Source organism: Coenobita brevimanus, chromosome 50 (genome assembly GCF_032717465.1).
Source record: "Coenobita brevimanus isolate Jiangsu-jjx chromosome 50, ASM3271746v2, whole genome shotgun sequence".
Taxonomy (NCBI): domain Eukaryota; kingdom Metazoa; phylum Arthropoda; class Malacostraca; order Decapoda; family Coenobitidae; genus Coenobita; species Coenobita brevimanus.
Window position 1 is genome coordinate 38,076,291 of NC_137003.1, and position 27,975 is coordinate 38,104,265.

Sequence of the window (27,975 nt, forward strand, 5' to 3'; positions counted from 1 at the left end):
CTGGCTCAGGTTTCGGCCGGAGGTGGAGGTCTTACGCCGCCTCTTGGGCGTGGAGAGGTCGCACCTGGGTGTTCTGGGGAGGGCCTGGAGGGACTGAGGACTGCGGTCCCCAGAGTCAAGGGGCGCCGTCAGGGAGGGGCTGCGGCACCGACCTGCACTAGGGTCCGTCAGGTGGGTCTTCTCCAGGGCCAGGCGTAGAGACCGGAGGCCAGGGGAAGCCGTTAGGCCTCGCGGGGTCTCTCTGGTGCTAGGAAGCCGGGCGCCTGCCTCACGCAGGGGCGATGACAATGCCTCCTTGTGACCGTGGGGCCCGGCAATTGGCCGTGGCTGCCCAGGGGCGCAACTATAGGGAGCCAAGGCCCAGCAATTGGCCGTGGCCTGTGTGGGGGAGTCAGCACGCCTCTGGTCACCTCTTGAGCAACAGTAGGCCGTCTTCTGCAGGAGGGTGGAGCGGCAGTAGGCCGTCTCAGGGGCAGTGCCTTCGGAGCGGCAATTGGCCGTCTGGCGAAGGTGGGAGCGGCAGTAGGCCGTCTCCTTCTGCAGGAGGGTGGAGCAGCATAGGCCGTCTCAGGGGCAGCGCCTTCAGAGCAGCAGTAGGCTGCCTCCTTTGGCAGGAGGGAGAAGCGGCAATCGGCCATCTCAGGGGCAGCACCTTCAGAACGGCAGTAGGCTGTCTCCTTCTGCAGGAGGGAGGAGCGGCAATTGGCCGTCTCAGGGGCAGCACCTTCAGAGCGGCATTAGGCCGTCTCCTTCGGCAGGAGGGAGGAGCAGCAGTAGGCCATCTCGGGGGTAGCAGAGTAGACCGTCTTCTTCGGCAGGAGGGAGGAGCGGCAGTAGGCAGTCTCCTTGGGCAGAAGAGAAGAGCGGCAGTCGGCCGTCTCGAGGGAAGCACCTTCAGTGTGACGCTTGGCCGACTGACAAAGGCAGGAGCGGCAGTAGGCCGTCTCCAGAGGGTCGCTGTCAGGAACTGAGATATCAGCTCCACCCCGGGCTGGTCCGGCAATCCCACTCCCCGAAGGTAGTGTCCTCCTCCTGCTAGGGTGGCGGTGCGACGGTTGGGTGTTATAAGGGCGCAGGGCCCGGGATGCCTTATGCCGTTGTCGCATGGGATCCCCTAGTGTGGATGCGGCTACTCCGTGGGGTCCGGGTGGGGGTGTCTGTGCGTTTCCGGGGGCACTATGCTGTTCTTCTCTCACCTTGTTTTCGGGGGTACTATTTTGTAAGCCACGCATTTCATATGTATATATATATATACAGTATGTGTGTGTGTGTGTGTGTGTGTGGCTCTCTCCAGTTGCAGTCATGCGGATTCAAGAACGTAATCATCATTCTTCAGCAAGTTCACTTCGTCACATGTCTGTGACGTATTTACATTAGTATCTGAGTTTATTTCTTCGCAGATTGCAGTCCAAACCCATATCAACAAAGCTTTGCCAATTCCAATCAAAGCATTGTACAGTAATTTATTGAACTTAAAGAGCACGGGCCGACATGTGTAACGGGACGATTGTGCCCAAATCGTCAACTGCAAGGATTGAATCATCAATGTTCAGGGCGGCAGGTTTTCGTATGGGTTTCTGTGTTCTACGGAATGCCACACGAGTTTCACAGCACAGCAGAAACTACAAAGTAATACATACACTTCAAAAGAAAACAACGAGAAGATGTTTCATAACTACTCCAAGTCAGTATTAGATAATCCTTGTTTTTCAAGTAGCTACCGTAGGCTGCTGGATAAATGACTGCGTTGTGGCATGGACTGCATAGCCGTCAATTTACCATCAGCATACGTAGAGCTAATCATGCACATGGATGATACTGTACTATATAATCAATGTTATGTAGTTTGATTTGTAGCATGAAAAATTCAGAACAGTTTCACACAGCAATATTAGTCACAAAGTGAGGATGGTAGTGTCAGTGAAAATCTACAAGTCTTCCCATGCATATATAGTTGTGCTATTGGTTAGTAAACTATAGCCTAATGAACATAGTGATCAGCTTTAGAAGTTGCTGAAATGCATAATTTTGAAGCCATGAATCATGGACCCTAGTTAGTTTTACACAGTGACTAATGGCCATTTGCGTTGTTGTTCATTCAGGTCAGTTCAGTCCCAAGATCAGTCCATCACCAATTGTTTCATCTCAGGTAACAAGCTTAATCAAACCTAGCCTAGCCTAAGCTAATGTAACCAAACCACAGGATGTTATTTAGATGAAGCCACATGGATTTCGTGCACTGTGAAATTCTGTTTATTTATACCACAGCATTTAGGAACAGTTTTCTTCTACAACTCCTATTGTTTAATGTTCTGTTTGCATGTGCTTGCCTCTTGCTGCTGCCCTTCACATCCACCTGCTGTCCCTGTAGCAGCCTTCCTCAGAACTTGGCACTCAGTTAGCATCCATCTTTGAATATGCAGCCAATTGTAGTGCTCCATCTCTTGACACCAGAATATAGTGAGGATTGCAAAATCAGTACAGCCTGACTGTCATGTTACACATGTTCCTTGAACCATCTCCAAACAACAAGGAGGTTTTATGTGGATGTGGAGGCGTCTTTACAGTTTCTCAGGGATGAGGTGAAATATGTACATTTGGAGGGACTTTGCACCCCGAGTTAGGCTTCTGTACGTGCTTAGGATGAGGTTGTTTGTTTGACTGCATAGGTCTAGGTTAGGTTGAATGGGATTTTGATAAGTTAAAGGCTCATAGAACATCCAGTCATTAATGCTGGAAAACTTCATATTTCAGCAGTGAAACCACTTTTCTAATTAAAAAAAATGCCATTTGTTTGATTTTTCAACAGAATTTTATTAAAAATCATGTGTTTTCCCACCACCACCCTTGGGAAAGCAGGTATCATAACTGGAAAATGATTGATTTCCAATAGAAGACTATCAAAATTGAATGAGTAACAAAAAAGCATTATGAGCACAACTTCTTTGCTGAAATTGCTTTGTGGCTTGTGCTAAATGCCAATCTCTTAACCTAGCCTAAATTAAACTAACCCAACCAGAATGACAGAGACCAGTGAGTTTGAGGGCTGAATCGACCTGGTTTGGTGGTCAGATTGACCTGTTGACCCTGGCAGCATGCCACCAACGTAGTAAATAATCTACCCTTATTGACTTAGTAACATATATTATTTCCATGGATTAGATGGATATGAACAGTACAGTAGTGTGTCTTTGAATGCAAGGCCTGGGGAGGCTAGGTTTATAACTGAAGTGTTGAGAGGAAGGATGAGGGAGGAGTGTATTGGTGTTGTGATGAGGAGGGGTAGACTAATATGGTTTGGGCTTGTTGAGGGATTGGAGGATGACAGTTGGGTGTGGAAAGTGAAAAGTGTGAATGTCGGGGGTATGGGGGCTGGACTGCAAGAGGCCCTGCCCCGCTAGAGTGTGACATCTGGGAAAAAGGACTGAGTAGAGTGGCAGCCAGAGATCAAGCTACATGGAGACAGGCCATTAGGTGACCAAACCTGATGCATGTAAGTATGTTTGCACCTGTGTAGCTAAATGATAATACAGTAAACTCTCAGTTATCTGGCATATTTCAGCCAAGTCCTACACCAGTTAAAGCAAAATGCAGGATACTTGTATTTTACAGTACCCCTCATGGGTGCAATATTTGACATTGAGCTGGATATTGCGTCACTGTCCATCTTGAATCTCTATCCTAAAAACTTTCCCATGAGTAAAAGATGAAAATTAAGCATAAAACACAACAAAACAGTGATACAGTACAGTAATACAGTGTTGGTTGGCTACTGCTTACAAGCCAGCAGATACACCTCAGTGCTGGATATCGCATAGAACCACCGGTTATGTCCCATTTCGGTACTGGTTATTGCTCTAATAGAGCCGAGCCAGCAGGGCCAGATAGTGCATTGGGCCAGATATTGTGACGACAGATAATTAAAACTTAACAGTGATTACCTTTCCTAAATTATTTACATAATTACAGTAATCCCTCATTTATCCAACATGATAGGGCCAAAGGCATGTCTGGGTAATGGCGCCGTCCTGATAATGGACTTCTCCCCTGGTCACCATTTGTATATAACCTAACTTTGAAAGCCAGTGTAAAAGGCCACTACAGTACATCATACAACACCTGTTCCTGTTATTTAACACTACCTGGTCAAGCAAACCCATCAACCACACACTGAAACAGAACATTTCAAAACACTAAACAGTACACCCATCACAAACATCAACATCGCTGTACACACTTTCAGTACATTTATACAAAACGCAGACAAAAGACACATCCCTAGAAGCAAGAGAGAGAGACACAAACCCAACTTCACGCCAGAAAATCAAGGCCTCATCAGACAACGGGACACATTGCGACACTCCCCAACACCCCATACACAAGACACCGTACAACAAATACAAGAACTCAACACTCAAATAAAGAATAAAATATCAGAACAGCAAACACTAAACTGGAAAAATTACCTCCAAACACTTGACCACAAAACAAACATCAACAAACTCTACAAAACACTAAACAGCATCACACTTTCCAACAGCAACACCACACAATCACACACTGCCATCACAACAACAGACACCATACCCTCAAACAAACAACAAGCAAACACTCTCATCAATCACATTTCACAAGTCAGCCATCTAAACCCCCATCCCGAAGACCGACGTATCATCCGACATAAGAGACAGTTCCCCACAAACCCAGACTACGCATCTTTCACCTACAACCAGACAAAGCACATCATTAACAACCTCAAGCACTCATCTGCCTGTGGACCAGACAACATAAGCAACATTCACCTTAAACACCTAGGACCACAAGGCATACAAGCACTCACCAACATATCAAACTACAGCTACCCACACAACATAATACCCAACATCTGGAAGCATGGCAATATCATCACTATCCCTAAACCCAACAAAGACCCCACGTTACCCTCCTCACATTGCCCCATCACACTCCTCTGCACCCCCTCTAAAGTCACTGGATGACTGGTACTACAACTAGTCACACCTCACATTCCCCTAGCCCAGTCACAACATGGCTTTAGGCCACTACACTCCACAAACACCCTTCTTACAGACCTGACACAGAGAGTTTTCGATGGCATGAATTCAGCTAGGCCACCACACAGAACACTCCTAATCACACTAGACATTAGCAAAGCTTTTGATGCCATCCCCCTCCACAGCCTCACAAACAAAATACTCAACACAAACATGCACAATAACACAAAAAGATGGCTGGCAAACTACTTAGCAGGCAGATGTGCACACGTAACATTTGCCGGTCAGTCTTCTAACATCAGAAACTTCACAAACGGCATCCCCCAAGGATCTGTTTTGTCCCCTACACTCTTTAACCCATACATGCACAATATACCCACACCCCACACACCACAGATACACATAGCTTCCAATGCAGATGATATAACACTTACATGTACGCACCAAAACGCAAACACAGCTGCACACATCATTCAGTCTTACCTCAACACACTACACGAATGGTTCACCACAAACAGGCTCATAATAGCCCCAGCCAAATCTACAGTACAGTGACCCTTCTCACAAACTGGACAGCAGAACACAGTCGCATCCCACACCTCACCATAAACGACACTCCCGTACCACACACACACACACAAAATCCTTGGTGTAACATACAATACATCAATGTCATTTAAACAACACATCACAGACATTAAAAATAAAATAACACCAAGACTTAATGCTTTGAGGTCACTTGCCCATACAACATTCGGACACAAGAAAGAAACCACCACCACAGTATACAAACAATACATACGTTCAGTGATGAATTATGCAAGCCCTACCTGTGCTTCTAACCTCACCAAAACACACTACAACACTCTACAGAGCATACAGAACAAGGCCCTAAAAATAATCATGGGCTGCACAGCTACTACACCCACATACCACCTACATCGAGAAACCAAAGTCCTCAAAGTCAAGGATCACCTAGACATAAGAGGCACCCAGTTTCTTACTGCAGCCTCCACAAACCCACAACATCCACTACATTACATGGCAGCACATCCACCTACACCAAGGAACATCAAAACAACACCCAGCACACGATACCATACACAAATACTGTCATCTCTCCCCTCACCCACCTCAGACCAGCTTCCAGAAGCATATCCACACACAGATCACTCGCCGCTCCCTTCAGTCACTTAAAGACAACACACAGCTGCATGCACGGCCTCCTGACATCCACCCTTCTAAATCCTATCTTCCTCGTGAGGACAGGGTCCACCTGGCCAGGCTGAGATGTGGGCACCACCCAGCCCTCTTAAGCTACCAGAAGAGGCTGGATGACTCCGTCACTGATGCCTGTCCAGGATGCAACACAGCACCCCATACTATTAAGCACATTATGGAAGACTGCAATGCACACAATCACCTATGCCAACAACACAACATACACTCTTTGAGAGCTCTGTGGGAAAGCCCGGTCTCGGCCATGACCTTCCTAAGGGACTCGGGGCTGTTCGGCCAGACTGCCTAGGGAACAACTACTACTACTACTACTACTGTTTAACACAGCACATTGTTAATTGCATAAGGCCAATTTCAGCCGCCAGGTATGCACTCCACAGTTAATCCTTTGCACTCTAAATTCTGATTTCTCAACACTGCACAACACTGTAATTTCCCGTGTTGTCTAGCGGCGAGGTATTGCAGTTTATTCACAAAAAAATTGAGCACGTGTGGCTTCCATTATGATAAGCTACCACTCGCGATCGAAGTTAGGCAATAACTGTTTGGGTGTTGGTGAGGGGGAAACAGAGTTGCCAGATCGCGATGGCCACATTACCAAACTCCTCAATTTTCGTTACCAAATTTAACTCTTCATTACCAAATTCGTAAAGCTAGCATTTATTCTTCACTAATTATATATACAAGTGGAAATACATGTAATCACGCTTCTTATAATTAACAGCATGTTGATTATTTTCATGCTATGTACGTTAGCAGATTAATCAGAGAGAGCAAACACTCCACCATCTCCATCCTGTGTATCCTCATACATGTGAAAAATCCTTTTGGTAATGCATTACTCTGATTCATTACCAAACAAATATTTCATGACCAAATTGGCCCACATTTGGTAATGAAAAATACCAAATGGCAACCTTGACAGGGGAGAGGGGAAGGGGGAGGAAGGAAGGGGTGAAGGTCAGTGGTGTAACAGCTGTTCGGCGCTGCGCGGCAATTTCAAATTACGGGTGGGAAAAGATTAGGATTTTTTGGGATTTTTTTCTTTTTTTGGCCATTTTTGGGTTCCAAAGGTCCAGGCCTACAACATCCGGTAAGTGGGGATGTCCGGAAAGTGGGCGTCTGGAAAGTACAGGGATTACTCAGTAATCCCTGTAATATCCGGACGCCAAATTCCCGGACATCCCCAATAACCGGACATTTTCGTCCCGGGATCCAATCCCACCTCTCAACTCCTCCATCGTAAACCCAGCCCCTCCAGGCCTTGGATGCTGGGACGCACTGCACATCCACCTAATCATTGTCATTTCTGTACGTCTGAGCTGGCGAATATCTTCCTCCTTCACTGCCCAGGTCTCACTACCACACAGCATTACACTCCTAACTCATGCTGCATACAAAGACCCCTTAGCACGTAGGGAGAGTCCTCTCAATGTCAGGAGAGGCAAGAGCTCCCTGTAGGAGGAGGCCGTAGCACGGGCCGAACAGGGTAGTACTCCCGAGGGGAATGGGAATGCTGGTGATAGGGAGAGCTGGAGCTCCTGTTTCACTAGCTATCTAACCATCCCCCTTTGCTGACCTTTTCAGTGTGACAGTAACATGGTGAGTAGACCAGCATACTGTCCCAAACATTTCCTCTAACTATTTATCACTAAGCCACATGCACTTTACATTTCATACAACGTATCCCACTACGTTACAGGGGTTAGCGCCAGCAAGGGCATGCGGCCAGAAAACTTTGCCCCCGCTACTTAGTGGCGGACTTTTGGGGGGAGGCGTGGCGGGGGTTCCGCCGGCATAGATCATGGGTGCAGGGCGAGATGGGGCTCGGGCCTGTGCTAGAGGGTACAGGGCATTGCGGTTCCCAGGCTGCCGCTTCCGCCCAATAGAGAGGGGCCCGAACCTGGGAGTAGCGCCCCGGGAGGCTGCCCTATCAGTGGGTATATAATGGCGTGATAGTTGCAGTGCCAAGGCGCGCTTGGAGGGTGTCCCTGCAGCTGTCCTGGCAGGGTGCCCCGAGGCCACTACCACAGCCACTGGTAAGCTGGTGGGCTAGGGGTCCCAGATCCATTCCCTGGACCTGGGACTGTGCAGTGAGTGGGGCCTGTGCTATGTCTATCCCCCTTTATTAATACTGAAGATGACAAAACAAAATAAGTTTCAAAGCAAGCCTGAGGAGAGTAAATCACCCAAGGGGATGAGGGTGGGTTCATGGAATGTGGGAAGTTTGAGGGGAAGAGTGGGGGAAGTTATTGAGGCATTCAGTAGGAGGTGGGTGGATGTGGCATGTTTGCAGGAAGTCCGGTACAGGGGTGGATCAGCCAGAAAGATTGTTGGGAAGGACTGTTGCTATAAGTTGTTTTGGCAGGGGGGGACAGACGGATATGGAGGTGTTGGTGTGATGGTTGCAGAGAAATGGGTGGAATATGTTATGAATGTTTTGAGAGTAAGCGATAGGATATTGGTAGTGAAAATTCTGTTGGGTAGAAAGATAGCTGCGATTATATCGGCATATGCTCCACAGGCAGGATTGGATGTAGCAGAGAAAGATAGATTTTGGGATTATTTAATACGTGTAGTGGGTGGTATGTGGGATGATGAGATAGTGATTTTGGGAGGGGACTTAAATGGTCATGTAGGTGAATCAGCACAAGGTTATGAAGGAGTGCATGGGGGATGTGCTTATGGTATAAGGAATGCAGAAGGGGAAAGGATACTCGAGTTTGGGAAGGCAACGGACATGATTGTGTGCAACACATATTTTAGGAAAAGAGACAATAGGTTTATTACGTATGAGTCTGGGGGAAATAGCAGTCAGATAGATTATTTTCTGGTTAGGAGGGCTGATAGGAGGTTAGTGAGGGATGTTAAAGTTATAGGAAGTGAGGAGTGTGTGCAGCAGCACAAACTATTGATTTGTGATATGGTGCTTAAAGAACAAGTGATGAAAAAGAGCACTTATGTACCTAGTAGGAGAATATGGAAGCTGAAAAACCAAGTAGTGGGGGATGCCTTCTGTGTGTTGGTGTTGTGATGACCAGAGGTGGATTGAGATGGTTTGGATATGTGGAGAGGGTGGGGGATGATAGTTGGGTGGGGGGGGGTGAGAGGTGTTGATGTTGGGGGTGGGGTTGTGAGGGGTAAACTGAGAAAAACATGGGACGAGGTCATTAAGTGTGACCTCAGAGTTAAGGGACTAAACAGGGAGGCTGCAATGGATCGTGCAGCGTGGAGAGCCGCCATTAGGTGACCAAGGCCTACACATGCAAGCATGTTGGAGCCTTTAAAAACGAAAACGAAAACAATCCAATATTCCGAAAATGGGCCAAAATCGCAAAAAATTCGGAAAAAAATCCGACTTTTTTCCACCCGTAATTTGAAATTGCCGCGTGGCACCGAACAGCTGTTACACCATGGTCCCTTCACCCCTTCCTTCCTCCCCTCTCCCCCCTCCCCTGTCAGTGTTGCCATTTGGTATTTTTCATTACCAAATGTGGGCCAATTTGGTAATGAATAATTTGTTTGATAATTTATCAGAATAATACAATACCAAAAGGATTTTTCACATGTATGAGGATACATAGGATGGAGATGGTGAATTGTTTGCTCTCTCTGATTAATTTGGTAGCCTTTATAGCGTGATAATAATCAACATGCTGTTAATTATAAGAAGAGTGATTACATGTACTGTATTTCCACTTGTGTATATAATTAGTGAAGAATAGATACTAGCTTTACGAATTTGGTAACGAAAGGTAAAAATGGTAATGAAAAGTGAGGAGTTTGGTAATGTGGCCATTGCGATCTGGCAACTCTGTTACCCCACCATCATCAACAGTTACAGCCTAACTCCGATCGAGAGCAGATGCTTATAGCAATGCAAGCCACAGGTGATCGTTTTTTGTGAATAAACAGTGAATAAACTGCAATACCTCGCCACTAGAACACACGGGAATTTACAGTGTTGTGCAGTGTTAAGAAATTAGAATTTAGAGTGCAAAGGATTAACAGTGGACTGCAAACTGGCGGTTCAAACCAGTACAGGAGCCAGGGACTTGTAAGTACCCAGAATGTTTAATATTGTATAAACTCACCTCTAAAACCTCATTTTATGGTTCTTTTGCATTTATTTCAGTCTTTTATGTCCCTTATTGGTGTGATTTGGGTCTTAGATAGGTGCAATGCATGTCCAGAGGGAGTTGTATAGGTGTTTTTCTGAGTTAGGGTCCATAAGTACAAGTCCAGGTGGCCGGGGCCCAATATCCAGACAGGACCACTATCCAGACATGCCTTTGTCTCTGTTACATCTGATATTGGAGGGATTACTGTAGATATATACAGTAAAAGTCCATTAATCCGAACACTGATAATCCGAAAATCCCAGTAATCCAGATTTTTGAAGAAGGCTGACAAAAACTCTAACGGTAAAAAAAAATCAACATCTAAACATTCAAACTGGGCGCCAAATGCGCTGAAGTGCTGAGTGGTGTAGCCGTGGAAGTTTCATGGAAGGAAACTTCTGTATACTTTGATAAACTGGTGCATTTCATTGAACAAATTAATCATTACAATGGGGCTGAGGTGATCAATTTCCATATCTTGCGAAATGAGTTCTACAAGAAACGGGCACAGGCTGTCAGGCAGGCTGATATCCGTGACTGGCTGAAGTGCACGAGCAACCATGCAGGTTAATCCATTGATGGTTTCGGGACAATTCTCCGTCAAGTCAGTTCACCGTCACAACAATAACGAGAATTTGCACCCTGGACGATTCCCCGTCTTTCTATAAATATACTTAATACAGTAATCCCTGTACTATCCAGACTCCCACTTTCCGGACATCCCCACTTACTGGATATTTTGGTCCTGGGATCCAATATTCCCAAAATGGACCAAAAATCACAAAAAAAAATTTTAAAAATCCGACTTCTTTTCCCCCGTAATTTGAACTCGGAGGGCGGTGTGGCCCACCTGTGTTTTGGTGCGTAGTTCCGCCGCCATCCACAAGAACGTCCCTGCATCCTCCCCACTTACCACCCGTCTCGTTGTGAGTGCATGCTCGTGATCATGGCCGCCCACGTGCTCGCTTTTGTGGTGGTGCCCTACGTGCTGCAGGCTCTGCTGCTGCTCTCCTGCCTCTTGTTAGTGTGTGTGATGATGGCCCCACCACCTGAAAAGAGGAAGAGAGTGGTTTTGACTCTGAAGAAGAAGAGGGAGATGCTGTATTGGACAAGGCGGACGCGGGATGGTCAACCTCACGCATCCTTCGTGAATTTAACCTGGCCTGATCTACTTTGTTTGATATCAAGAGATCCCGCAACAAACTCATGCAGTACACGGTTGACTTCTCGTCGAAGAGTAAAGGCAACGTGGAGAGGAAGCTGATGTTTACTCCCCGGTATGCAGAAGTCGACCGCTCCACGTTGATTTGGTATCGACAGCAACGTGCTGCTGGTGTGCTGGTGCATGGCATGGAGCTGAAGGCTGCTGCTGAGAAGTTCACAAGGCTTCACGATGCCCCAGTCTTCAAGGCATCCAAGGGTTGGCTCTTCACGTTCAAGTTACGACATGGCCTTACCAACCGTAAGGCCCATGACGAAGCTTTGGACGCCAGCGAGGATGGAGTAGAGGAGTTTCGGCACAAGGTGAAGCGCTTGATCGACAGGGAGGGCCTCACTCTCGGTCAAGTCTACAGCGCTGACAAAACCGGTTTATCCTATCGCTCTTTGCCAACAAACACTAGCCGAGGAGACGGAGAAGCGTGTACCTGGCCACAAGCTCTCCAAGCAACTGATATCTGCTTTGTGTTGTGCCAATCCTAATGGCATGCACCGGCTTAAGCCTGTTATTGTTGGCCGTGCAAATCAGCCTCGGTGTCTTCGTGGGGTGATGGATGTCCTTCCTGTTGTTTGGTACCATTCTTTGGAGGCATGGTTCACTGCCCAGATCTGCAAAGACTGGTTCCACTGCCATTTCGTCAAGGAGGTCATCCATTTCCAGATGACGACACTGGGAATCCTGCGCGACCAGGTAAAGGCCCTCCTTCTCAACAATGCACCTGCTTACCCGTGCGACAAGGACTGGGTGGCTGAGAATGGGCGCATTAGGTGCATGTTTCTGCCACCTAATACGACTGCTCTCATCCAACCAATGGACCAAGGAGTGATCGTGGCAACGAAGAGGCTGTACCGAAGGAAGTTTTTGGACGAGGTGATGGTTGTTCTCGAGGACGAGGACGAGCGCAGTGAGGGACGGGACTTTCAAGGCCAGTGGACTTTGGAAAACCTTCGCCACTGTAACATCATGTCTGCCATCTACAACTGGGCCAGTGCATGGAGGGAAGTCCCTGTCAAGACTCTAGAAAATGGTTGGTCTCGTCTGCTTCTCAGAACGGATGTGGAGCACGATTTCCTAGGTTTTGACGTGGATGATTTCCATGCACTTCTACGTGCGCATGGCGACGATGTTCATGTGGACGAAGTGCTTGAGTGGTTGGATGACGATGAGGACGATCCTGGGTATCAGACCACGTCTTATATTGAGATCGCATCTTCAGTTGCAGGTGTCAGTACCCAGCTTGAGGATTCCGACGAGGACAGCGACGATGATGTGGACTCCTCTCAGTGTGACACTACTCCAGCCATCCCCATGCTGAGCGCACTCCGGGAAAACGTAGATTTCATTCTCAACTACCTGGAACACCCGCACTGCAACAGGGAGATGGGACCCTTGGGACTTGTGGAGGATTGTGCGCGCTTTCAGGCAGCGCATCATTAATCGCCAAAATCGTCGTTCCTTGCGTCAATCAACCATTGACAGCTTTTTCAGACCCGTGATCCCTGCTGTGCCCAGCCCTGGCTCCACACCATTGCCTCCCCAAGACAGGCCGCCCTCATCTTCCAAACCACAGCCCAGCACATCAGGCACGGTGGAGTCACCACTTGACATGAGTTTGCGCCTCTCTTCAGAGTCGTCTGCAGTGGGTACTCCGTCACCACAACCCAGCGATGCACCTCTAGGCCACCTGCATCAGCTACTCTCAGACTCTGAGAGTGAATAAACAGCAAGCACTCGGCACTAGACCACACGAGAATTTACAGTGTTGTGCAGTGAAAAAAACAGTGCGTAGTGTTAAGAAATTAGAATTGTGAGTGCTAAGACTAAAGTGCAGAGTGCAACACTTATTTCATTAAGGTGCAATGGAGCGCAAGTAAGACTAGAGTGCGTAGTGTTAAGAAAATGGAATTCTGAGTGCAAATGACTAAGTTCAGTGCAAGACTTCATGTACAGTGTATTGCAGGTGCTTCAGGTACTCCTTTTTAATGTCAGAGTCTGAGAGGAGGCGGGTTATTCATCAAGATGGCCAGGGACTTGTTGTAAGTACCCAGAATGTTTCATATTGTACTTTATTTTCCATACTTACCTCTAAAATCTCATTTCACTCTTTAATGTCCCTTATTGGTGTGAATACGGTCTTAGGTGCTATGCATGTGCAGTAGGGAGGTGTTTTCTTGAGTTAGGCTAGGGTAGGGTCCATATGTACCAGTCCAGGAGCCAGGGACTTGTTGTAAGTACCCAGAATGTTTAATATTGTATAAACTCACCTCTAAAACCTCATTCTCTGGTTCTTTTGCTTTTATTTCAGTCTTTTATGTCCCTTATTGGTGTGATTTGGGTATTAAATAGATGCTATGCTTGTCCAGAGGGAGTTGTATAGGTGTTTTTCAGAGTCAGGGTAGGTTAGGGTCCATAAGTACAAGTCCAGGAGGCTGGGGTCCACTATTCAGATGGGATCACTTTCCGGACATGCTTTTGGCTCTTGTTACATCGGAAAGTGGAGGGATTACTGTATATATATATATATATATATATATATATATATATATATATATATATATATACAGTATTTGTATTTATTTGCATTAACTGAATGGGGGATGTCATCCCTGATGTTTTGTTGCAAACACATCATTTAGTACTTGGTGAATATGGAAGGGGGCAAGGATTCTCCAGCTTCTATATTGCCGACTATTGCATTAACATTAAGATTAGATTAGGTTAGATTAGACTAGTTGTGCTTGTTAGGTTTGATTAAAGTAAGTTCAGTTAGTATGTTCAGTTAGAGGTCGTTTTAATGTGGATGTGATTGTGGACAGGGTTAGCAGGTAAAAAATCCCTTTCCATTTTCTGTGTTTGCTAAGTACTGAATGAAGCATTCAGTATGGAAGTCATAGAGAAGGCCCACCTAGTTTGGTCAGATAGTCATAAAACACACAATAAAAGTGGGGGGGGGGGGAATGCGTTATGGGCTGAAACTAGAAATTTACAGAAAGCATCTCAAAAGCGTTGATTGTGATCAACCTCTTTAGACAATTTTATATGATGTTTATAGATCTGGTACCTTATTCATATTTGAGCAGATGCATAGTTTTAGAGAGATATTTTTTGTTGTTCCCACTATTCAGCTTTGTCAGACAGTGAAGTGTGGTGGTATGTCTGTTTTCACTTCATTTGGATCTCAGCAGTTTTGACAGAGAATGCAACTGTATATCATGTCATACATCATCTTCAAACTAATTTTCTGTTGCAAATACGTTAAAAGGGAGATAATTGTTATGTAGAAAGCAAAGCACTGGTCTGATATAAGCTGCAGATATACCTAATCAACTTCCTTGGTAGTCATTAATATTTTTCTCATTATGGTATACAGTTATTGTTTCCTGTTGATTTCTTATCGTTAATTTTAGGCTCTTTCCACTTCAAAGCTTATATCTTTCTAAAGCACAATGGCAGAGGCTTTCTGTGAATTTCACTCTATTCTTATTGATTGTCAGTGGACTTTGGGACAGCTTTTAGTACTTTACAGATACTGTGTTGGATCATCATCATCATACAATGGAGCTCTGCATTTCGCACCCAATTTGTTTCATGAAAAGTACCGTGAACCATGAAACTGCTGAAGTTGGGGCATTGATCCTTTGGGAAATTGGTTCCGGGTCCCATGCCAACTCTCCCTAAAACCCATTTATGCAATGTAATGTAAAGAAACTAGTACAGTATCAGTACAAAGTACATAATAGGCAAATAAACACTTGGAAGGCTGGAGTGAGGTGCATAATGGAAGGGATGGGGGTGTAATTTCTGAGGCAGGTGGTGAGGCTACTGCACCCCGCCACCTCTGGCACCTCCACCCTCCTCTACCTCTGCTGCCTCTGCCTCTCCACACAACGCATCCATCCTGTGCTGCATCTCTTCTGTCTGCTGCTCCTGCACAAACTCACAGAACTCCTCATCCTTGAGCAGGTTTTACATTTTCCCCGCCGCGAACGGAGGGGTCTTCGTGCGAAACCTGGTGTTTGGGAATACAATATTTGTAGGCCACTCCTAACCATGAAACCTCGAATGATGATGTCGCTGAACTTGGGGCTCTGCTGTATATAAAAAGAGGGAAACTTTTGATGTGTAGACAATATACTAATTATGTAATTTTTGCCTCCAGGATTGCAGCATGGAGATTATGAATGGCAAGATCCTAAATCTGAAGAAGAAGTGTAAGTAAGACTTTGAGCTCTCTCATATCCTGTGTAGCTGGTAGGGCTTGTAGGCTGATCTGATTTGTCAGTTATACAGGTAACAGTGATTCTTGCCACAATAAACTGTCCAGTACAGCATGTAAAGAAATTGTTTTGCGAACTGTCAGGTTAAAACAAGGTAAATTCTGCAGCCCTTAACCTTAAAGGTTGTCACTCACTGCCAAATTTTACTCCCATATGAGAAGGTCTGAAGCAGCAGACTTTCTCACAGATTCAATTTCACCCTGGAGCTAACCATTTTTCCTTTCAGAATACTGCCAAGATCATTTCAGTGGTCCATGCCATGTTCATAGGGGCTATGTTACAAACATCCCCTTGAAATGGCAAAAAGCAGCAGATAAATTTCTCTCCCCAAAAGTGACTGCTGCAGTTTTAACCGAGTTATATGATTGCCTTATAACCCTTTGCAGTGTCCCCAAACATATTTAGACTTTAGAATCTACATGTTTGAAGTGTAATTTGATATTATTTAACAGCACAAGCTATTACATTATCACAAAGTATGCCTTAAACATGTGGATTGTGTGATGTATTATTAATATGCAAATATCACAGCCTTGAATAAGGAGGGTCCTCTATACAGTAAATACTTTTTTGGCATGTTAGAGCAGATGAGTATGGTGCTGTGGGTGTGTTGGTTAAGGAGAAATGGGTGGAATATGTCATGAATGTAATGAGAGTGAGCGAAAGATTAATAGCAGTGAAAATTTTGTTCGGTGGGTAAATGTTTTCATTTAGGCTTTATAGGCATATGCTCCCCAGGCAGGCTTGCATGAAGTAGAGAAGGATAGATTCTGGGATGACTTAATACGTGAAGTAAGTGGTATGGGGGATGATGAAATTTAGTTTTGGGAGGTGACTTGAATGGTCATGTAGGTGAAGCAGCTCAAGGATATGAAGGAGCACATGGAGGATTTGCCTGTGGTACAAGAAATGAGGAAGGGGAAAGAATACTAGAGTCCTTGAGTTTGGGGAGGCAATGAAGATGATTGTGTGCAACACACATTTTAGGAAAGGAGAAAGTAGGTTGATTACATATTAGTCTGGGCAGCCAGATAGACTATTTCCTGGTCAGGAGGGCTGATAAGAGGTTAGTGAGGGATGTTAAAGTTATAGGGAGTGAGGAGTGTGTGCAGTAACACACGTTATTGCTGTGTTATGTGGTGCTTAAGGAGCAGGTGATGAAAGAGGGGACCTGTGCATCAAGGAGGAAAGTATGGAAGATGAAAAACCTAGCAGTATGGGATGCTTTCAATAGCAAGATGAATAGAATGGTGACTGAACAGGGAGTCATTGACAGAAGTGTTAATGAACAGTACATAGCTCTCAAGAAAAACTTCCTGAGAGTTACTGATTCATTGTGTGGATGGACAAGGGGCCCCCCCAAGATGTAAAGTAACTTTGTGGTGGGATGAGGGTGTAGAAGTTGCAGTTAATGAGAAAATAATGCTTTTCCGGGAATGGAAAAAGGGTGTTAACAGAGGAATACTTGGGTGCCAAGCTTGGGACAAGAAAAAGAGGTTTACAGGGCAAAGTCTGAGTCTCAGAGACTTTCTTGATAACCTGAATAGTGGGGAAAGGAAGAATATGATATTTAAGATGGTAAATGAATTGAAGAGGGAAAACAGGGATATCATAGGTGGGCAGTGTGTGAAGAATGATGATGGAAAGGTAGTGGTGAAAAGTGGAGATATTAAAGACGCCTGGAGAGAGCATTGTAACCGATTGTTGAATGAAGAGTTTGGCTGGGACAGGGAAGATTTGGAGTCAGCAGATCCAGTGTTTGGCCCTTGGCCTTTGATTGATGCTGCTACTGTGAGCATGGCAGGATGCTGGTGGGGAAGGCAGCAGGTGTGTCTAGGTTAACCGCTGAAATGTTGAAAGCCTCAGGAGATGCAGGAGTGGGGTTAGTCACTGACTTGATAAATACGATTGTATATGAGTGCGTTGTCCCAGATGATTGGCTGAAGAGTGTAATTGTAAATGTGTACAAGGAGAAGGATGATGCCTTGGCAAGAGGAAATTATAGAGGCATAAAGCTATGGACCAAATAATGAAGGTAATGGAGAGAGTCCTGGAAGGGATGAGTAGAGAAAGAGTGAACATTGATGAGATGCAGTTTGGGTTTATGCCAGGCAGAGGAACCACTGATGCCATATTCATTATTCAACAGCTTTGGGAAAAATATACTGTATAGGCAAGAAAAAGGATCTGTACTTTGTTTTTGTTGATTTGTAAAAGTCCTTTGACAGTCCCTAGAGAGGTAGTGAAGTAGGCAATGAGAAAGCATGGGATTGAAGAGTGGCTGGTTGGGGTGGTTATGGCTATGTATGTGGGTGCTCCATGCAGTTAAGGGTGAATGGAGATTTGAGTGATGAGTTTTCCGTGAATGTTGTGTACATCATGGGTCAGTCTTGAGCCCCTTATTGATTATCATCATACTTGAAGCTTTCTCAACTGGCTTCAAAAATGGACTTCCTTGGGAGATGTTGTATGCTGAAGATTTGGTGTTGATTGCAGAAAATGAAAAGGAAGCAGAGGAAAGGCTTAGGAAACAATGAGATGGTATGGGTCACAAGGGCTTAACCCTATCCCTTGAAGAGAGGAGCGTAAATTCTGGCTGTGTGCGTAACTCTCGCTTGAGAGCTTTCAGAACAGTCGCGTAGAGACATTTTACTTCTGATGCCTGTAGGAAAGTTACTATTCATCATAGAAAGTCCACTTTGGTCTCATTTGAAGATGAAGAGTTTTGCTCTGTCATACATTGTCCAAAAAGACAGTATATACAAAATAAAATGCAAAAAAAAAGTGAGTAGAAGTTAGCTGACATGCTAAAGTTTTACACTGTCCTTTAAAAAAATATTCACCAAAAAAAAAAAAACTTAAAGAAGTAATAATATTTTTTGCTTCAGTACATAGCAGAATAAATTTCCTTTCCAATAATGCATTATTTGTTGTACAGTATTTTCTTAAATAATAATGCCACATATATACGTGAGAAAAAGGAACATAAGTGTTTGGCGGGAGGTCAAGAGGTGTACAGCCCACCTGTGAGGAACCTCACACCACATTGAGCCAAGCAAACCAAGTGAGCATGCACGCATCAGCTGTGGCAGGTTTAGCTCTGCCCACTTTTGCCCGTCATCCAACAAAAATGACGACTCCCTAAATATTTCTGTAGAGATTACATCGGATGATGGGCAAAGTCGTCATACTGGTGTCGGAGGTTGACAAATACGTGACGACCCAGTTTGTCATTGGTAAGTCTTAGGGTTAAGAGTAAATGCAGATAAAACAAAAGTGATGGTGTCTTGAGTTGGTGGCAGTACTGAGAAAAAAGAGAGAGAATGGCCATGTGCGATTTGCCACAAGGGTGTGGGAAGAAATTCCATCTTGTGCAATGTTTGTGATAAGTAGGTGCAAAAGAGATGTAGTGGTATTGGAGTTGGACTGTGAGATAATGCTGATTTCATGCGTGCAGTGTGTTGGGGAGAGCAAAGATTGTCAGGCGTGAAAGGATTGATCTTGCTGGTGAGTCTCTTGAATGTGTGGAAGAGTTATTTTTATCTGGGAGACATGTTAAGTGCTGGAGGTGAGGCTGGAGCTAGCTCTGTGGCTAGAATGAGGAGTGGTTGGAAATAGTTCAGGGACCTATTGCCTGTCCTGACACTGAGAGGGCTCTTCTTCTGTACTAAAGGATCTTTGTATGTGGCATGTGTTATGAGTGTAATGTTGCATGGTAGTGAGATGTGGGCAGTAAAGTAAGGGGATATATGCGGACTCAGATGTTCAGAAATAGCAGTGATTAGGTGGATGTGCACTATGTCCTTGAGTGCAAGGCCTAGGGGGGCTAGGTATATGACAGAAGAGTGAAGAGGTAGGATGGGACTAGAGTGTATTGGTGTTGTGATGAGCAGAAGTAAAATGAGGTGGTTTGGGCATGTGGAGAGGATAGGGGATGATAGCTGGGTGCAGAAAGTGAGAAGTGTTAATGTTAGGGGTAGGGTTGCCAAAGGTAGACCTAAAAAGATCCGGGATGAAGTCTTTGAGCTTGTCCTCGTGAATAAGGGACTGAATAAAGAGGCTGCTAGTGATCGAACAGCATGAAGAGCTACCATTAGGTGACCAAGGCTGACACATGCAAGCATGTTGGAGCCTTTAAAAGGAAAAGCAGTTTTAAGCTATCCTTTGTTTGACCTCACACAGCATCCTAGCATGTTTGCACAACCGTCAAAATCTCTCTGTCTGTTATATATCTATTCCAGTATTCCATCACCAGGAGTGTGAGGGCCAGGAGTAGAATATGTAAGGCGAGAATAATCAGATGCCTGACCCTTATTATTGTTACTAGGCAATAAACTCCAACCCTTCCTTAAATGTATGCCCTTATGGACCACATCTGGTTGGAGTGCCTTGACCCACAAGGTCACTAAGTTTCCATTAGGTTACATGCTTACCACTCATTTTCTTTGGCTTGATGCTTAGTGCAGAATTACTTGATAGTAGCACAACATCAAGTTCAGTAGTGTGTACTGTACTGAGAGAAAGCAAGTCATCTTAAAATACTGTAGATAAAACAGATACCAGTAGATACAATAATGATTAATTGAATTAAGGTGCTTATCATGTAGAAAATTTATAAGAATCTTTGGATGAAACATTTATGTTATGAATTTACCTCTTTCTAGGGTTAACATAACATTTATTGATCGAAATGGTAAGACGACGCCAGTGAGGGGGAAGATTGGGGACAACGTACTTTACCTTGCACATCGTTACGAAATTGACCTAGAAGGTATGTAGATGCAAGTTTTTTATCTGTGGAGAAGTATTGTACTGTGTACGATATATCATAAAGAAGAGAGCATTTGAATGGTGAGGAATTGGAAAATGTGAGTACATATAAGTACTTGGGTAGTGTGATGAGTAAGGATGGAGGTTTGGAGGGTGAAGTGCTTGAAAGGGTACAGCAGGGAAGAAAGGTTGCTGGTTCTTTGAAAGCAGTGATAAGAAACAGGGAAGTGAACATGGAAGTGAAAAAGTTACTACATGACAGTATTGTGATACTAACTCGAACGTATGGAAGTGAAGCTTGGACGTTGTTGGAAGGACGCAAGTCAAGAGTGAAAGCAGTGGAAATGAGTTATTTAAGAGGAGCCTGTGGAGTCACATTGAGAGACAGGCTGACGAATGAGGATATAAAGGAGCGTTGTGGTGTGGATGTGGATGTGACAGGAAGCGTTATGAGGAACACACTGAGGTGGTTTGGCCATGTGGAGAGGATGGAGGGTGAGAGACTGACAAAGAGAGTGTTTGTGAGTGAGGTGGAGGGGGGAAGAGGGAGGGGGAGGCCGAGGATGAGATGGAGGGATGGGGTGGAGAGGTATATGAGAGAGGGGGGTGTGAGTTGGGAGCAGGGCAGTGAAATGGCAGGGGACAGGGTGACGTAGAGGCGATTTGTTTGTGGTCACCCCAAACGGGATTGAGGCGTCTGACAATAGATAGATAGATAGTTTCAGGTACAGTAAACTGTTCAGTGTACGGTGTGGTAATGCAGTACGTATGAGAACTGTATCAAACCTTTTGAAAAGTTAGTTATGTAGAATTTCCTGTACATTCCACACTGGCATGTTACTGTAGTATACCATGCAAGTACAATAATGTACAGTGACGTGAATCATGGTATAGCTAATTACAGCACTCTGACAGCTTTCCTGTTTGAATATGTTGAAATTGTATGTATTTTTATTATAAATGTAATTTGATATTGATTTCTGGTATTTTGTTGTCATGAATCAGGAGCATGTGAGGCATCATTGGCATGTAGCACATGCCATGTGTATGTTAATGAGGAACATTGTGACTTGCTGCCAGAGCCTGTTGAGGAAGAGGAAGACATGCTTGACCTGGCTGTTTTCCTCAAGGACAACTCCAGATTAGGTAAGCAGTGCAGTGTTTGCTTCATTTATAAAGACTCCAACATGCTTACATGCATCAGCCTTGGTCAGCTAATGATGGCTTTTCACACTGCTTAATATCTAGGAGCCTCTCTGTTCAGTTACCTAACCCTGAGGTCATGCTGTGACCTCATCGCAAGGCTGTTTCAGTGTCTCTCACAACCCTGTCCTTAACATTCACACCTGTCACCCTCTGCACCCAGTTGTCATCCTTCATCCTCTCTGCATGCCAAAATCATCTCAGTCTACAACACTAATACTGTATATTGGTATTCAGTACATACCATACACTATTACAGTAAATTCAACATATAAACAAGAACACAGCCAACACAGCCCCCCCTCTATGAACCTGTACAACACATTCATCTCAAAGAAACTGCCTTTCCATAAGAGATACTAATGCACTTACCCAGATGGTGAAGTGGTAATCATTGTTCTCTGCTTCAGTAACAACAGAAAATACAGGTACAATTCACAAACAATCCTCTGTGCCAACAAATCAGAATACACTTAACAACACTCATCTGGTTCACCTTCCTCTCGCAGCACGGACAAACTTTCAAAATAACCTGGGATGTCATAGATCAGGACCTCAGGGATAAGGGTCTGAATAGTGAGGCAACCAGAGATTGAGCAGCATGGATAGCTGCCAGTAGGTGACCAAGGCCAACACACAGAAGCATGTTGGAGCCTTTATAAACGATTCGACAATATCCTTATGTGTGTGTTAGGCAAGCAAACATCCACAAGGACATGGGACCTGTAGGAGGTGAACCATAGTGATGTCAATGCATCCTATGTAAACCTGGAGTTATTTTACTAGAGCCGGCATAGAGGGGTTACTGTAGATTGAGCAGCATGGAGAGCCACCATTGGGTGACTTAAGGCCGATACTGTAGATTGAGCAGCATGGAGAGCCACCATTGGGTGACTTAAGGCCGATACATGCAAGCATGTTAGAGCTGTTATAAACAAGTGCAAGGAGCCACTTCTTGTCTCTGTCTTGTGTGTGCATGTTCAAGATTTTATTGATCCGGATTTGATCAGGATGTGTCTTAGTACTGTATCAAAACATCCGGATTTGATCAGGATGTGTCTTGGTACTGTATCAAAATATTTGGTAATGTCTGGTACTGCTATTATGGTTCTTGTCGGAGCTCCTTTTACCCTTAAGTGAACTGGACTGAAGGTGCCTAGCTTCAGACCTTTCTACTCTCATAAAGGTGTAATATGGAATTGGTTGTTACGACAGTCTATTTACCTGTAATGCATCACTTTTTCATACATGATGCACATATACATCAAATCATTGCTGGCAGAACTGCTCAAATTATCACATGTGTTCTGACTTTTTTCATAAGGTTTGACACTCAGGGTTACAAAATCCAGCCTGTGTTGATAGTAAGCAACCCCCCCTCCCAGGCTGCCAGTCTGTGATGTATGCCATGTGCAGTAATTTTGGCATTCTTATAATGGCAAGTTCCCCTTTTTGGTATGTGCTATACAGAGCCCTATACTGTACCCTGTTTACTTCAACTTGGCCAGAAATTGCTATCTCTCCTTCTTTACTGCTAAGCTATAACAAGAGATAAACACTAGTGTATGGTGGTAGTCAAGGAGTCCTGTGAAAATGATGCACAGCCATAGTATTATCTTTTTCAACCACTGCTCCATGTGAAGTAAACTGCAAAAGGGCAAAAATTTGGGCCTAGTGAAAGTTAATCATATATAGGAATCAGGTTTTACTGCATACCTCTCCCTTGGTCTTCTATTTCTGGTGCATCATGTATTGTCGCATTGTGTGCTATCCCTGAGACTGGGTCTCTTTTGATCCATTTTTTGTGAAACCACATGCTCCCATATTGTTATAGTGTCATGCCCCAACCTCCCCATGCTGTGCTTCCACCACATGTTTTATGATTGATTGTCATAATAGACTTTGTATCATAAAGCAGCGACTTTGTATTTGCTTGTAGAGGCGTATATTTTAGACTTGTGGTCGAGCGGCTTTTATATCTTGTAGTAGTTTCCCCACCAGATGTCATGTAGTGACGGGAGAGGTAAAGAATAGTATGGGACTATTTTTATTTGTCTTGGAAATATTAAACAGGTATAATAGTATAAGTCCTGGGTAGCTACCTCCCTGTCTCGCTATCTCTCTCTCTCTCTCTGTTCTAAAGCTAATCTCCGTCTCGACCTCTCTCTAGGGTCGCTTGTCTCCTTCTAAACTCTCTTTCCTAACATCTCGTGTAGTAGGGTGTGTGTGTCCCGCACCTTCCTCATGGCAACAGAACCTTCTCACGAGAGGACTGCTGACAGCTAACTGAATCATCTCCTTACTGGCCGCTGTCGTCAGCTTTCCTCCACATGATAATGAATGGTAATGTAGCAAGTTGACCTGGAGGGAGGATCTTTTGCACTGTGAAGTGGAGGAGCACATTCAGCAGCAGCAGCAGTAGGGACAGTAGATGAATGAAAGGATTACTGTATTGAGCCAACAATGTAGTAACTAAGTCAGATCTTCACTGCAACTGGCACACTCAGGGAAACAATTTGGTTCAATGATGTCACCAAATCCGAGGGAAGAAATGAATACTGGCTTGGTACTTACTAGTTTTATGAGGAACTCTCCCATCAGAAGGTAAATATCCAAACTTAGGCACGCCTCTCTCGCTACCCAAGCATAGCTTGACAAACTATTATTCTACACCTGCTGACCTGCAGATGACAACTCTCTCGATAAATGTGGATGATGATATTGCATCGTTCATCTCAATTGAAGACTTCAGGGGATATGTGGAGAAGATGGAATTGCTGTTAGCAGAAACTGAGGCCCAGGATGCAGCACAGTAAGACAGTGTTGTCACTGGGAGGCAGTAACCACTGTTTCTGGTCTTTTTTTGTAATAGAAAGAAAAAAGAAGACTCCCAAGCTCATGATTTCTCAAAGGTTGTACTGCATAAGACCATCATTCATATGTTTTTCAAATTTTGTAACTTGATTGATGCATTAAAATCTGCATTTGTGTTGTGGGATGATACTGTGAGCTAGCCAAAAATCATCAATGCAGACCAAGTGTGATTTTGGGGTGTGTGAGTCGGTAGGGGAGCAAGCAGGCCAGCAAATGGTGGTGGGAGGGAGACTATTATCATGTAAGGAGAGAAACTTTTTTATTTATCCAGGTTGTATCCAGGTTGTAGGAGCATGGAATGAAGATATTCAAAAAGGTGCTGGAAGGAAGACTGAAGCAGATAGTGAAGATAGATAACCGACAGTTTGGATTTTGTGCAGGTAAATCCACAATAGATGCAATATTCATCATGAGACAGTTGCAGGAAAAGTTTCAACAGAAGGGAAATCCCTGTACCATGTGTTTGTTGACCTGGAAAAAGCTTTTGATAGAGTACCAAGGAGAGTTATAGAGTGGGCCTTGAGAAGACAGAATGTGCCTGAGAGGCTCATTGCAGCTGTCATGTCTCTCTATATTGATACAAGGTCAAAAGTCAAGACAATAGCAGGAATGTCAGGAAATTTCAGAATAGGAGTTGGGGTACATCAAGGTTCAGCACTCAGTCCATTGCTGTTCAACATAATCATGGAGGAGGCAACACGGGAATGTAGGGGGGAAGGCCCATGGGAATTGCTGTATGCTGATGACCTAGTGCTGACAGCGGAGACTAAGGAAGAAGTAGTGGAAATGTTTAATAGATGGAAAAATGGAATGGAGAAGAGCGGAATGAAAATGAATGTAGATAAGACAAAGGTAATGGTAACAGGTAAGAAACCAGTAGAAAGAATTCAGTCAGGAAAATGGCCATGTGGATGCTGTGGCAGAGGAGTAGGAGTGAACTCAGTGTTGTGCACAGTGTTATAAGTGGTGCCATAGAAGGTGTTCAGGTCTGCAGAAATTGAGAGTGCAAAATTTCTGCTGCCCAGCCTGCATAGGAAGAGAGGCAGAGGGAGATGAAGGAGAGGATGAGCTAGAGGTGAATGGGGGCACACTACAGGAAGTACAGCAGTTTTGCAGTCTAGGAGATGTATTTGACTGTGAAGCTGGGGTGGAGAGATCAGTTACAACAAGAGTGGCATCAGCATGGTTAACGTGGGAGGAAATAGCTGGCCTGCTGGTCAACAAACACATACCACTGAGACACAGAAGGAAAATATATGAGGCCTGCATTAGACCAGTATTGATATAAGGTGGTGAAACATGGGCTTTGACAGATAGACTAATGAAACTTCTGAGGAGTACTGGTTTTAGAATGTTAAGGTACATGGTGGGAATGAGATGGGAGGACTGAGTTTTGAGTGAGGAGGTAGCCAGAAGATGCAGGATGAAGGATCTTAATATCATCTTGAGGCAGGGGCGGCTTAGATGGTTTGGTCACATGAGGAGGAGTGAGGAAGGGGGCTTTGTGAGAATAGCTGAGAAACTGGAGGTGGTGGGACATCGACTGCCAGAAAGACCTAAGAAGATCTGGAAAAGTGTTGTGATGCAAGATATGGAAAGATTGGGTATTGGAGAAGATTTAATCCAGGATAGGAAGCAGTGGAGAAAAGCCATCACATGTCCAACCCCAGTTTGAATGTGGGAACAGAAAGACGAAAAACAAAGATGATGATGATGAGGTTGTAGGCCAAACATTGGCATTCTAGCATCTAGCAGTAGTTTTTGGTAGCACTTTGGTAACTGGAGGAGGAGGAGATGATGTTGGCTGTGGGATAAGAGGGGAGCTTTGACATTGAAGTTGGGAAAGAATTAATTATTCACATGAGATTTCTACGTATTGTATATTACACAGATCACAGTACGATGCATGGTTGGGACAGAAATCGTGTGTTGTAGGTGACTGGACTGTATTTCATTATTATGCATTATTGCCCAGCTGAGTGCTAGATCATTCACATCAGAATTTTGTAATTACCATATTCTTATATTTCAGGGTGCCAGATAGTTTTGTCCAAGGAGATGGATGGTATGACCCTTACACTACCACAGGCAACACGCAACTTCTACGTTGATGGCCACGTGCCGAAGCCTCATTAGCATTAGAGCACACTCTGGGGGGGAGCAGTGTTGGAAAGGAATGTATGTGTAGCCAACTGCCACAAAAAATACTGAATGATTAATGGTGTTGAATGGGCTGGTGAAATTTATCCAACTTAAGATGGTAAGTTATTTGTGGGGAAAATGTTGCATTATAGCAGAATGATAACTGACTTAAACATGTGTAATTCTTTAAATCATCAGTTTGATTTCGCTAGGTATTATAATTGTTTGCAATCATGCTGGAGCCTTGACAAATGAAACAGAATGAAATGATATACTGTAGTGTCATAAAGCACCAGCCATAGTGAATTTCAGTTACTGTGTGTAAGAGCTGGCTGGAGTTTTTTCAGTCATAGGATGTCACCAGAGCAGTAAGCCATTTATCTACCCAAACTCTGGGCCCCTGCACCTTACATGGGGTAATTTGGGATTGGCTGTTACTGTTATTGAAAGAACTGGATTAACCCTACTTGATTTGAAGATTTTTTCATTCATTCATTCATTGCCAGACGCCATGTATCCCAGACAGTGTGGCCTAGGGCTTAGAGTTAGTTGTTTTACTACATGTATAACTTTTCCATTATACATGTAGTGTCTTTGATTGGCCTTGGCCTTTCAGTCTTGCTTCATTTTATCTGTACAAATATTTGGGTACTGCTCATCTTTTTAATAAGAAATTGTTAATGTTTTGAAAGTCAGATAGTATCATTTCTTTTACTGTAACAGAACTAATTTTCTGTTTGGTGAAAGTTATTTCCAGATCTGAATGCAGTACAATTGCGCACTTTTGCCGACGTAGTATCTCAGTTCTATGATGTTCTGCACTCTGACATATGCACAGTGCTGTACTAATGAAAAAATTTTTAAATGGACATCATGTGAGTTTAGTCTTAAGTAGCATTCTGTATCACTCTAATAGCCAGATGTTGTTGGCATTTAAGGAAGAGTGGCTTAAGCTGCTTTTCACTGATACACACAACTGTGATAATCAGAAGACTACCTCAGTCTACCACAAAGTTAAGGAGAGGTATACCATTATAAGTACTGTACTCCTCAAGTTACATAATTAATTGGTTCCTGCAGCACTTATGTAAGCTGTCAGACCAAATACACATGCAACA

The 27,975-nt window shown here is 44.3% G+C and overlaps 1 protein-coding gene across 1 annotated transcript; it reads left to right on the forward strand.

Annotated features, from left to right (window-relative positions):
- Positions 1–1,557: 1,557 nt before the first annotated feature.
- On the forward strand, positions 1,558–27,957 carry LOC145399629 (adrenodoxin-like protein 1, mitochondrial). The gene is made up of 5 exons (XM_080272170.1): positions 1,558–1,684; positions 15,751–15,802; positions 20,533–20,639; positions 21,644–21,784; positions 26,748–27,957. The coding sequence occupies exons 1-5, from the start codon at positions 1,570–1,572 to the stop codon at positions 26,849–26,851; spliced, it is 519 nt and encodes a 172-aa protein (XP_080128296.1). The 5' UTR covers positions 1,558–1,569; the 3' UTR covers positions 26,852–27,957.
- Positions 27,958–27,975: the final 18 nt, after the last annotated feature.